The sequence below is a fragment of the Pelecanus crispus genome, chromosome 5 (assembly GCF_030463565.1).
Source record: "Pelecanus crispus isolate bPelCri1 chromosome 5, bPelCri1.pri, whole genome shotgun sequence".
NCBI lineage: Eukaryota > Metazoa > Chordata > Aves > Pelecaniformes > Pelecanidae > Pelecanus > Pelecanus crispus.
The window spans coordinates 23,379,000-23,393,050 of record NC_134647.1 but is presented as its reverse complement, the minus strand read 5'-3'; the positions used below and the strand labels follow the sequence as shown (position 1 = coordinate 23,393,050).

The 14,051-nt window shown below is 37.5% G+C and overlaps 1 protein-coding gene across 1 annotated transcript in view; it reads right to left on the bottom strand.

Annotated features, from left to right (window-relative positions):
* Window positions 1-8,382, bottom strand: part of MYO3B (myosin IIIB) — a 197,646-nt gene extending 189,264 nt beyond the window's left edge. Inside the window, exons 1-3 of the mRNA XM_075710689.1 lie at window positions 8,361-8,382; window positions 8,245-8,263; window positions 992-1,175 (exon numbers count right to left, since the gene is read on the bottom strand). Coding sequence (XP_075566804.1) covers window positions 992-1,175; window positions 8,245-8,263; window positions 8,361-8,382 — 225 coding nt within the window. The remainder of the gene's footprint in view (window positions 1-991; window positions 1,176-8,244; window positions 8,264-8,360) is intronic.
* Window positions 8,383-14,051: the final 5,669 nt, after the last annotated feature.

Sequence of the window (14,051 nt, the reverse complement as noted above, 5' to 3'; positions counted from 1 at the left end):
TGAAGAGAGACAAAACAAAACCCATGAAATAGGCAAATGTTACTAAATATTTGTTAATGAAAGAATTCTGTGACAATTACAAAATACTGTTCAATATCAGCACACGGGCCACAACTCAGAACAGTTCTTAAGCACTGAATCTTTCCTTGTTTCTGCACAGACTGTGACTATTAGAAAATTGAAGCTCTTACATGTATTTTCCTTTTTTTGCATTTTGCTAAAAAGGATATCCTCTTATTTATTACCTTCTTCAGATTTATACAAGAGAAAACCAAGATGAATTTCAGTAGTGGTAGATGACAGAAATGTAACTTTTTTAGCAAATATTTTAACCCAGCTGTCATGATCAAACTCCAGCTTGACCCAACCTGAGCAGCTCCCAATTAAATCTTCCAGTGGAAACTAGAGCCTTGGTTCTCAAGGGAAGCTAGGCATTTAATACCCACTAAAACTGGAGCTGGCACAGAACTACCTCTGAGAATTTGGGCTATGCTCTTCTTCTGTTTTTATCTTAACTATTGCTTTGCAGTATTATCCACTTATAAAAGATAACGATAAAATATCCTAAAGTTCACAGTACTTCTGTGATGGGAAAAGTAATTCTTTTAGGGAGTACACAGAATAAAGTAAGAATATTAAGATTAACGGCATCTTGTATTTTCCCTGCTGTAGCAGGCCCCTAAGAGGAATGCCTCTATGCCTTCTTATCATTTGCATGCTCCAAGCACAGATACCTAAATTTGTACCAGCAGAATTACATTGACCTAAAAAAGAAACTAGGCAAGTGCTGTCTTTGGGTAACACACAAGATGATGAACTTGTAAGTTGCAGCTTTCAGGTGCTGGTACCAAACTGCTTCTGTCAATGCATTCTGCAAAATTGTTCACTTCAGGAGGCTTTCAATATCTTACACATTTGATTTACATTTCAACTCTGTTTGAAAATTCTTTTAAATTAACAATGACGTTACAGTTTAATAGTTTTTACTTACACTGATAGGATCCAGAATCTTTACTGCTGCCAGACTCCCATCTTTCTTATTGGCAACCTTATAAACTTTACCGTAAGTGCCTTTCCCAATAGTCTCTATAATTTCCCAGGTATCTGAGGGATCGGCTAATGATTCTAGTCCAATCATACTGGAATTATATTGAAACAATCCATACAATGGCTTCCTGGAAAACAAAGCAGACACACACACAGTGGAAAGCCCTAAGTAACTCTGTACTAAAGAAGGTATCTTATGATAAAGAAAAATATTGTCTTAATTTGAGAAGAAGTACAGATACAATCACAAATGAAAACCAGACAGAAATATAAGATCACTAAATGAAGGAATGGAAGGAAAACTCTGGGGACCACTTCTCTTTACTTCCTTTGCTGTATGTATTGTTTGCTTCAAACATTGCCCCACACACTGCATCATTCTGAACATGTTTTAACAAGTTCTGACAAAATCTGTTCCCTCCCTCTACTACATGCTCTTTAATGGACATTTTACACAATTGGTTTAACATGGCTCGTGAAATGAGGCCCAATTTCTTGTGCATTAAAAAGCCATGACATGCTTTTAACATATTTTTATCTAATGCTCCCTGGATAATTGCCAGACAGGCATTCAGTAGGTGTAACACCTCATCATACCTGATATATCTACAACAGGGCTATGTATAACTAGTTTAATAAAAGTTAAGACTGGGCTGGCTGGTATCATAAAATACAAACTAACTTGATAATAGGCAGCAGGTACACCACTGGCGTGACGTTCATCATTGGAGATGTTTCTCAACAATTGCACTTGTCTCTATCTCTGTATTTCAGTCAGAGTGTGTTATGGTCAGCTACACTGTCTGACTGCACCTCCATCTTCAGGCTATCTCCTGGTCAGGGGAGTCGTTTCCCCAAACACTCCTGAGTGATGTATGGATCACTGAAGCCTATGCAGAGGACTTGTCCACCCTTGGGATTACACAGACAGAAAGTTCTGGTGATTATGAAAATGACGATACCATTTTAGGATTTCATTTCAAGTAGTGAGAACCTAGATCTTGCCCCTGAACTGGAATTAAAGAAAGGAAAGATGAAATTTAAGATGAGATTAACTTAACCTTCTTATATAACTCATCATTAGGGAAGCTGACTGGTTTATGGTTTCTCTAAGAAAGAATAATATTTGCCCATTTGGTAGCTGTCAGTAGGTGGTCAGACCACTTCAGCTATCTGTACACTTAACTAGGAGATGTAAAGTCTGTGATCCGTGAACAAACTGAAGGAGAAAAATAAGAAAGTGATCTTGACAAAAGCAATTGAAGACACCACCATTGCTGATTGCAACAGCTCTTGATTTTTGGAGATGGATCAACTAGCACCTCAAACATACACTTTCATTTTAAGGTTTGAGCCATTTCTTTTTAAGCATGTCTGATATCTGCAAACCTGCTTGAAATGATTTGAAAAATCTCCTGTCTCATTTACCTCTTCACCATTTCCAGCATCAGTGACAACTGCCTGGCATGAGAAATTTAGTCAGAAAGAAATGTGAGCCTGGCTGAGGAAACTGATAAATTAGTAAGGAATGAAGCAGCAGCTCTTCTATCTAATTGAAGAAATAATTGTGCTTTCTGTTCATGATAAAGAAGAAAATAAACTGTGTGCAAATTCACATGCAGTACATGTGAAATATTCAAAATGGAAGCATATGTATAAACTCATTTGCATGCTTTGTTCCTTTCCAGAAGAAATTTAAAAATTCCTTTAGACCCTAAGACAAAATGTCTACATGTTCTTAAATTAATTTACCATATAGCAGATGCAAAACATGGCTGTTACCAAAGTCAGGTTAGAAGAAATATAATCTTTTTTTAAACAATGGCAGACACATCTAGAGAAAAACTATCTCCTTCCTTCGTTAAAACTGTATTTGCGCCAAAGATGGTGCCAAATAATATATCAAATTGCTTTGGTCCCTTGACTAAACAAAGGCAAAGAAAAGAAGGAAAAAGAAGGGAAGGGGGAAAAAAAGCTAGAGTCGGTGCCATTTATCTGTTGTGGGTCAACAGCGTAAGTTATTAGGACAGTTTCTCACTACTTGGATCCAATACAGCATGCCGCAAATAAAGAACAGTATTCCAAACGCATATAGTTAGCACCTCAACAGAGAAGCAGGTCAGGTGAAAGACTGCTCTGAAATCAGTGAACAGACTGTATTACATGCACTGAAGACAGCAGCCACAGACATGTAGCTCCTGATAAGCCAACCTTAAGAGCAAGGTTTGCTTGCAGGGTGGGGGGTGGTAGTGAATACAAACATAAATTAGAACAGTTGCATCTCAGGTTAAAAAAAACCCCCAACATATTGAACATGTGTGATTTAAATGCTTTAGGAGAAATGCTACAGATGTTCATGTGCAAAGAAACAGAGAAGAATAGACTGCAAACAGCTTTGATGCAACCTTACAAAAAAAAATAAAAAGGAAAAAAGACTGATATTTATTTCACTGTCACTATAATAACTACCCTATCACACAGATTGTCCAGAAAATGATGCATGGCACTCTTTGTACCAACGGAATATTTATAATGATGCTTCCCTCCAAGCAGCTGTTGTGGATAAATACGTTTTTCCTTAAAACAAAACAAAACAATCTAGTGTCATTGCCTGCTTTTGTTCTAATTAACAAGTAACCCTTAAAATGGTTACTCCAAATTTTTGAAATACATTAACATTTCTTTATACCAGAAGACAATGTTGACAAAATAATATCTAACGCAAACTTGTTACAGATGGAGTCCTGGTGGAGGACTGAAGAAAAATTTTAGTGAGTGAGCACTTCTATGCATTGTGATAACAAGGCAGCATTTACAGGTAGCATGTTTATGCATTACACGGAATCAGATTTACCAAATATGTACCATAAACCTCTTCTGCTTAAACTAAAACAGCCTCTTCTTGAGCTCAAGCAATACATGTCTAAATGAGGTACTACATCTGCCACCAGTGAAAGTGCCCATTGCACACAGGACAGTAACCCTTATGACATTCCAATGATAGATGTGTATATTTTACAGTAAAAAAAAGCAAAAGAACAGTATCTGCTATTATCTTCAATATTGTAAAATCTGGATTTTTTTTTTAAACACAAAACATAAACATTAGAGGAAAAAGCTGAAGTTGTAAAGTGAATTTGTGCTTTTCTTTTTCTATTTCCTGATTTGCTAAGCTTCACAAAATAAAATGCCCTTGTTTAACAAGGGCTGCCATTTACTTTTTATTTCTACAGTGAAAAGTTACGTATGAATGCAACCACTTTTACAACGATCCCATATTCAGAAGACCTTAACACTAAAATGCTGAAGCTGAAATTTCTTTAGGAAGAAATTTCTCCTTTCACTCCCCCCACGTCAGGCCTCACACCTCTCTGGGCTTTGAAATGATGTCTAGAGAGTAACTTCTAGCTGTGAAAAACTTAGCAATGCCCTCCCCAGAGGGAGCCTCAACCTGTTAGAGACCTACTGATTACAAGTATTTCATGATTTCTGCCACCAGCTGGAGAAAACTCCTCAGCAGTTAAATCTGTTCCATGCAGGCAAGCGAAATAGCCCATACCAGATGCTGAAAAATTACACTTTGGCAATTAACTCTACTGGATGGGGAACATCTTACACAAAGCTATTTGGGACTGCACATACTAATGCCATTTGAGGAATGACTACATGCTATCAACAAGCCCACAGCACTCTACCAAACCCTGTTTTGCATACTTGGGAAGAGACAGAATGCAAAGCAAAAGTAGGGACAACTTGATGGAGTCTAGTCAAACTGCACTCAGGCTGAAACAGGGGTAAATAGCATGATTTTTTTTTTTTTTTTTTTTTAAAGCAGAGATAATATACTAACTTAAAATAAATCTTATAAAAGTTGACCAGCCAGGACAACAGGGAGAGACAAAAAATTATTAACAGGCTTCAGCCATTGGCATTGTTTCTTACATTTGTCCATGAAAAGAGATATTCTCTATCAATAAAGAAAATTTCATGGGTTTCTTCGTAACACCTGGGTTTTTTTATTTTTCTATTTTGAAAACCCTTAACAGTCGGAACAAATTAAGTCAGACCAGGCATGACAGACTAACTTAGATGGCAGTCAGGCAAATGTGCAATTAACTTTTATCTACATTTAAAGAAAATATTTCCCTGTAAGATCAACATTAGAATCAATGATTGCATATTATCACCTGTTAACAGTATCCCTAAGACAAACAGACTACATGTATTGTTTGATATAAAAGACAACTTTAAACAAATATGGGTTATGGACAGTGCACATATCATTTTTCCCTCTGTGAACTACAGCCTTCCGATTGTATTCTATGGCTCTGAACAGACTCAAAAAAGCCATCTGGAAAATTATGTGGTGTCCTAGAAGTTCTACTGTGATCTTCACCTGTGTTGTGAAAACAAAACAAAAAACCCAAACCCTATATAGAATAACTACATGCAGACTTTTTTGTGATATAATTACTTCTGGAATAAAATCAGCAATTTTTTCTTACAAATTTATTATCACAGCTATCTTTCTCAGAAATTACAGGGACAAGAGGGACTCATAAGCAAGAAAAGCAGTGCCAGAAATAGCTTTACAATTACTGTTCTATTTTCAGTACTGCCTTACTCAACTTCTACACAACAGTGATTTGCCTATTTCCTTCCAACATGCACCATTTTCTAGCTCACAGTAAAATGAGACATCCTAGAGGTTTTGAAATTACTAAGACCCTCACTCCAGCCTGGTGCTTTCTAACAGTCATGGTACACAGTACTAGACAGTTTTGAATTCTAATATAGCTGGTAGGGACATAATAGCAATACCAGTCAATACTAGTGAAACAAAATTGAACATACTGTTTCCATATGAACAATTCATGCACAGGGCTAATTTTTGCAATGTTCTATTTGTCTAACCGCTCTTGTCTCTCCTGTGAAACAGCTGGCTTATACTCTTCTGGCACCTACACATACTGTGGAAGAACAAGAATGTCATATTCAAAATGAAGGTATTTCACTATTTGTAAAGAGCTCAATATTGCTTCCATGCTAAATGAATAACTCATAGATAGAAGAATGCAGAAGGTAAAGTTGACATTATCAGCTATGGCTTCATCCAGCCACGACAGGGCCTATTCTGCGGGCTAGTAATGGTCACACCCGGACAGCTACCTAAGAAGCAATTGTTAGAGGAATTAATGAACCACCAAAAGGCACAAGAAAATCAATAGTCAGAACAGCTTCCTCTGCTAGTCTTCTCCTGCTGTTTCTCACTGGCTAGGTTAAAACAAAGAGGATGTCAATATCTTGAAATGAAGCATACAAAAGAATCCATTAACACACCATCCTATAACTGTTCTCAGTTGGTCTCAGAAGAGAGACTGCAGAATGTGATGCGCATAGTTCTTTCCGGGATAAAGGTCAGTGATGGAAGGAGATGAAGGAGAAGGATAAAAGTATGTTCAAAAGCTGTTATTGATGCTATACAACTTACAAACAAAAACAACCATACTTTAACTGATCACATCATTTCACTAGGCCAACATAAGGGAAAAATAGGGCAACCAGGAATAGCACTGCTATTATTTATAGATGAAAGGCACATCCCTTAAAACATGCTTGCTAAATTCATTTCACAGAACAAGTCTCTGTTGAATATACAAACCATGAAACTGACTCTGTGGGTGTTCAAAATGGAGATGGAGAGGATGTAACTGGGAAACATGTTCTCCCTTTCCACGTACTCCAACTTAAACTTTTTTAACTTTTTACTGATTGTGCTTACATACACTCTCTTTCGCTACATAAATCCTTTAAATTCAGGAATATCTTTGTTGCTTTCTTTCCTGCTTCCTTTATATGGATGGACTAGATAATCTAAGCTTTTAGACTTGTAATATCAGCCACAGCGCCAGAATAGAGTGATAACCAGTGGCAATGGATTGTGTTTGGACACTAGTTCTGAGGAAAGCATTGTGAATGTTTGCTCTCATCTTGTCTATGCTTCCAGTTCATCATAGCATGAAACACAACCCCATTCCTAGGATCAACCATAATAAACTGCCCACAAAACAGCTACTGATATCATGGCAGAGAAATATGTCACCTCCTCCTCTAGAAATAAAGAGAAAAAACAACTTGATTTTTGAACACTTCAGTCAAATGGTGAAAATTTCACAGCACCACTCCTAAACCAGTTCTGAAACACAAGCATTTGTAAGACTATAATCTTAATTCAAATTCGTGGATCAAATGTTTGAGTCTAAACCAGAAAACGCTGCATTAATATCCTGGAAAATGCATGGTAGGAAAGATGTATGTGTCCAGTCCAGACAATCCAGTTGCATGTTTTCATTTAGAGTCATTACATCATAATCTGCTGCATTACAAATTTTTGTAAGTAAACTCTTATTGTACCCTTATATTTATGAGTAAAGCATTAACCTTTGTCCAATAATGATTGATCATTTCTGTATTGCTCAGAAAAGATGACCACTCTGGGTGGGCAAATACATCCTCGTGATCAGCCAGTTTCATAAACAGATGTAGGATGCATGTAGGCAAAGGTAAAGCACAGCTTGGCCCCTGACCAGCCTCCCTGCAAATGTAATGCTCTTCTTACTGGGTATGTATTTTCAGTCTTTCCTGAAGGCCTGTGTCAGATCAGGAGGCACTGCCGACACTGTTGCTGGGTCACAAAGAAGTTATTTTATTCCAGAACTATTTAGCACCTCATCCTGCAACTCCCAAGCAAGTACCACAACACTCTTGATAAGCTTCCATCTTCCATGGGGTCCAGGTAACACTACAGGCATCTTGGGTCTTTCATAACTGCATCTCCCTCAAGAGTCAGGTTTCTTCTGCTTCCCAGGAATTCATTCTGAAGTTGCTTCTTTCTTACCACAGACCCATGGCTTTGTGTCATCTGCTGTCTACACCAGTCATACCAGTTTGCTTCACCTCAAGCCATCTTCTAGTTGAATAGAACTTGCAAAAGTGTAGTATTAGCGTTAAAGAGATCTGCTTAGCGTGCACAGAATGGGGCCATGCATTTTAAGTTAAAAGAAACACTGCCTCAATCTACTGCATAATCAAGAACAGAACAAGCAACCACTGGGGTTTTCTAGAGTAGGAAGGTCTTAAAGATGAGGGTGAACTCAAGCCACTCCAACTTTTTTTAATAAAAATGATCACTAGTACTTCAGAAAGTTTCTTGGTGCTTTGATTCTTCTATCTAATCTTGATTGATGTCAGCGGTATTATATTAGTAGTCAAATTCAATGTCACTCATTTTCATAGGATTTAATAGATACAACATGCTTTATTCTTGTCTGCCATAGCTGAACTTCTCTAATTGAATATGCACAAAAGCTGAAATGTAGTTATAGTGAGAAGACTTGTAAACAGTAATTCACAAAACTAAGAAAGCCACAAAGCAACTTGTTTCATGAGCAGTGAAACTAATGAATTTGATAAATCTGCATCTTTTTAATTTCCTACCATCATAATAATTATTATTCTTTCTTTCCTCTCATACCTGCAAAAGACAACATCTGCTGTAGCTAAGCTGGAACTGTTAGCACATGGATGGAACAACCAAAGCAGAATGTATCACGGACAAAATTCAACCTGTATCCTCCTCAGAGGGGACACTGCTTATGGTTCATTCCTCTAGCCTCACACAGATTTTTATGAAAATGGTAGGAACTTATTTATTTGGGGGATTTCTACTTCTCTGTCAAACCTGGGTGCAATCTTCCATGAGAAAGGATCTTCTCACAAAATTTCAGAAGACTGATTCACTAAGGTTCAACATAAATATGCTAAGATCAGTGTTGAATTGGAAGTTAAGCAAAAAAATGGTCAAGCCAAGGCATATAAAGTTTGCATAAATCTCAGAGATGACTAGTAAAGCAAACCTGCACTTCTCACTAACATGCAAGAACTGTATTTTTCTTTTGTTTTCACAAAATTAGCAAAATGTATTATTATGGAAATTATGGAAAAATTACACTTCCAAGGTTCCTGGGAGGTACTCTGTATTTAAGAAAACCTATAATGGAAGCTGGGACCAACAAGAAAATTGTATTCTCTGATGTGATGAAAGACTGAATGCTTGTCTGAGATTCAAATTATTGCAAAAAAATAACTTCCTGCACATGGTAAACCAAGTATTTTTGAAGAGTTGTCTTATCCTGGAAGGTAAAGGGTACCTTGCTACTAACATAGAAATCAACAGAAACTTCTAGTGAAGTTTTGAGTACCACTGAAAATAAAGCCCCTGATCATTCATGAGGAACTATAATACATTTAATTTGTTTGACCGCTAATTAATCAGTTCCATATCTACAACTCCAAGGACCAAATGTTGAATGAAATTATGTACCTAGTTGGTTACCAAGATATATTTCATAATTATTACATTATAAATGTAACAATGAAAACCAGAAAGACCCCAAAAATATTAAGCGGAAATGATTATCCAAGACCAGATCCAAATATCTGAAAGCCACTTAAGATCAACAACTCAAACAGGAAGTTCCGATCAGTGGCATTTATATTGCAAAAATGCTATTTATATTAGCCATATAAACAGAATTCCAACAAGCAAAATACATTAAAGCAGTTACAAATGACTAACAGTTAACACATCAATTTCACCTCAGGCTGGGGACTCAGTGCTAAAATGAAGTTTATAATCCCATGAGCCCATCCAGTTATAAACTGCAGGTGGCAAATCAAGTGACTATGAGCTACAGTCCCCATGTGTGAAAAATCAATACCTGAGAAGGTTTTCTCCGCCTCCTTTGGCAGCAATTTAACAGGGCAGACAAAATGCAAGTGTTCGTGTTAAAATGGAAGGATGAAGGGCTATAACAGAATGATGACCCTTACACCAAAACCAGGTTCTTCACTGCAGTCTAATCAGAAAAGCTTGATACGCTTTGTGTACAGATGAGGAAAAAGAAATCTAAGACAGATGTAGGATAAACCTGGGAAGAAAATAACTGCAAACTTACATTAGCGACCTATTTTCTGAAACCAGCTTATCTTATATTGGATTTTTGTCCCACTACAGTTACTGGAATTCTTCAGGACTAAGATAGCTTCCTCACAGGGAGCGCTCATATCAGCCAGTGCTGCCCAGAACTGTGTGTTCTGCATACTGGTTCCCATGCCCAGTAGACAGACAATGCAGTGTGTGTTAGCTTAAGATGCTGTCATGGAGGGTACAAATAAACTGGTTCAATCCTAGCAGCTTCGCTTCGTTAGTACTAAAGATCATTGTGACACTAATTGATCCTGAGCCTGATCTATTTATCAAGTCTTTTACATGCAGGAGCTGAAGAATTAAAGCCACTCATTCATCCAGAGTGAGCAACAACTGCTTAATTTTTTGAAGACATCTTCCTGTTGTTTTGCAATATACCTTAATTGTATAATGTAATCAATCATAATTCATCCCCAAAGTTCTCCAGTATTACTTTTACAGCAGTTTTATTCTAATGAGGGTTTTTAATAAGAACACTCTCCTTTATCCATAAGAAAAATAATAATAAACTGTTAACCATGATACAAAGAACATCTCTTAGTGCTGACAATGACTCTTGCTTAAGATGAAGTATTTTCATCAGTGAGCTAGTTGTTATGCATTACCAGCATGTGTGCAGTAGCCTAGCGTGACACCAATTTGCATAATTTCTCTTCTCTAACAGGCTTCAAAAATAATAATAGGCATATGAGATAGAATCCATTAATTTTAAACTTCCTTCAGCAGCTATCTTCATGGAGCAGTTATCAAAAGAACCTTTAAAGAATTAAGTTTAATAAATTATAAATGTATTATTCGGGTTAAGCTATCTGGGCCTATAACCATCTAAGTTGAGTTCAGTAACAAAGACCAAGGCAAATCCACAAGCAATTGGCTTGACATCTTCCCCATCAGAAAGACTGACAAAAGGTGGCAGGACAACGCCAGTGTCCACTGCTGCTCACAGTTAATTATTGAACTTGAAAATCAGTTAGGGATTTTGGGGTACAGATAGGTAAAAGACAAGGACAGATACTGATACACAGAAGCTGCTCGGACCTGTTATACCTGTATAAGTTATTTAATAATGCCTTAATCTACAGAGAGGAATAAAACCAACTCTTGGGTTTTGCTGATCTGAACCCCAAAATGACCTTACCATTTGTTAATATTTAAGGCAAACAGAAAGATTAATGTGTTAGCAAACTCTGTTGGGAAGCTAGTTTCGGGAAAAAAAAGTGAAAATAGCTTTCCACAGTATAATATAATAACTGATGGACCTTTTCTTATCTTCATGACTTACGCATTTGTATATTCTGACTTGCATAGCAAACAACATTGCTGCAGTACTCTGATTCTCTCAAATACTCATCCAGTAAAAAGTCTGGCTTTGTAACTTCAAAGAGTAATTTAGACCTTGGTACACTTTACTATACATTCTGATATACGGTCATCAATAAGAAAGATCTGATTTGTCTTTATCGCACAAGGGACAGTGCCTGAAAGTCTACACAATTTACATACAGGCCTGATGTCCACTAATACAAAAACACATTACCAAAGTACTCAGCTATCCCATTGAGGGAAAAGGTACAAGCACCCTGGGAGAAACAGCAGATGCCAATATGGACACAAGTAAAAATTCTCAGAGCTTGCTCCTGCCAGGTATTTCACACTGAGAAACACTAATCAATCTCAATTCCTACTGATTCAGGGGATTTGAGGGAGATTAACACCTCCAAGCGCTGTGATCTTGAAGCGAGAACAATTTAATAACAACAACAAAATCGTCCATGAACTTTCAGAACAGAACTTAAACACAGCGTAAAGTAACAAACTGGCCTCTTTTCCCAGATTAACTCTTGGGCTGCTGCAGATGCTCCTGAAGAAAGTTAAGAGAATGCCTGAACTTAATTTACAAAGAGAAAACATGACAGGTAAGGATGCTGTACCATGCACTGGGTACAGTAACTATGACCTGGAATAACCAGCCTTTAGCAATTCATTAGCAGCTATTCAGTTTTCTTTTACATATTGTTCAGCTTATGGAACAGCTCTGCATTCAATACTGTGGGCTTTCAGAACTTGAAAGAGGAAAACATTTTGTGGTACCATTCAGCAAACCAAGAAAAGAGGGAGAATAGATAATACACTCGTATGTCACCACAAGGAGCACTGAACTGAGAAATCAGTTAAGGCTTTCACCATAAAAGTAAGTAAATTAGATTGTACACACAATATGAAGCAGGATCTACAGCACTATGTTTGCATCAAATTTTTAACAATGCATTAACCTATAGACATTATGTTCTATCATGTCCTATAGCAGTGGGTCGTTTTTCCTCAGTGAGGATACCCTCTGCAAATAACCGCAGTTCCTACCTCTCTGTTTAAGCAGAGAGTACCTACTAAAAGAGCAAAGCTTGAAGCAGAATAAAAGCATGATAAGCAAAACCGCAATTGACATCATCCATTCAAGAAATATATCTTTATATGGTATGAGTGATGTGGTGTAAGGATTTTGCTGTCTTATTTTAGGATGCTCCTTTTACTAGATAGCATTATAAAGAGAGTTTACATTTCAAATACAATCCTAGGAGTTAGAACTCAAGAGGTAGTCTTGACTGTAGCTCACTTCCTCTTCCGGAGAAATTGTATTTTATACATGCTTCAGGTTCTCCGTTTACAAACTGGATGAACTACTACCTTTCAATAGTAATACTTTATATTGAAAGGTATCTCCTACATAGGCATCCCCAGCTACATCTCTCTAAACATTACAGCAATATTCTGTTGCAACAGCCCCACAGAATTCTCATCATGGATATCTATGTTCATAAGTGTCCCTTGAGGCTCAGAGTGCATACATTTTGGTTTCTCTTGTCGGACACATGACTTTGTGGACCCGCTCAGCTAGCCACAGAGGTATGCACAAGGCAGCTCGTTCTCCAGTGCCTTGAAACCCTCTCTCTGAGCTCCACAACAAGGGTATTTTTAAAGATATGTGTGAGGTCAAATAGATACACGCATAGACTTAACAGGGTTTCTGAAAACCCCTTCACTTTAGCTATTACAAGGAACATAAATAAACAGTCAAAACAATAAGCATCTTGTTTTAAGACTTCACTGTCTCAGCTTCCTCCTACCTCAAACTCTTTCAGCTTCCAACTCACTATAACCAGGAGTCCTCAATCTCTTCTTTCAAGCTTCTGCCATTTACTCTGAAACACAGTCACTCTTCTTTTCTAAGTCATTCTTCCTGACCTCTGCAGCAAGCACCCTTTTTGTGAAAAGAGAGGCTAATTTTCCTTTGAAATGGCTGATAAGAATCCCTTTCCTTTAATCTTCCGGCCTTCCTTGTTAGGTGGTTCCTCGTCAAACCCACTATGTGACCAAAACCTCCCATTGAAGTCTAGCATCCCAGTTTAAGTTTAAAGCTTTATAACTGGCTTGTCACACAGAGTATTCAATCCTTTATTTAATGCCATTCACTCATCAAAATTTAATTTTTCCTCTTTGTTAGCTTTTGGCAGGTGCAAAGTTTATTTCAACCAACCTACAGAAGCAGAAGTACAACAAACAAGGCACATACACCCCTGTTCAAAATGATGCTTGTAGTCCGACAGACTTACACACAGAAACTTCCCAATATCTAACAGAAATCATATATTGTATATAGATTCCCTAAATTGTCCCAACTGTCAATAGACTTCTATTATATGCACATTTCTGTCAATAGATTTTCTCACATCTCTACTATTCACACAATGGAAGGTTTGTTACTCAGCTTAGAACAGCAATGGTTGTGCCAAAAAGATACTCACTTGAGGGTGTTCCAGTGTCGTGGTTTAGCCCCAGCCAGCAACTAAGCACCACGCAGCCGCTCGCTCACTCCCCCTACCCCGATGGGATGGGGGAGAGAATTGGAGGAGTAAGAGTGAGAAACACTCCTGGGCTGAGATAAGAACAGTTTAAT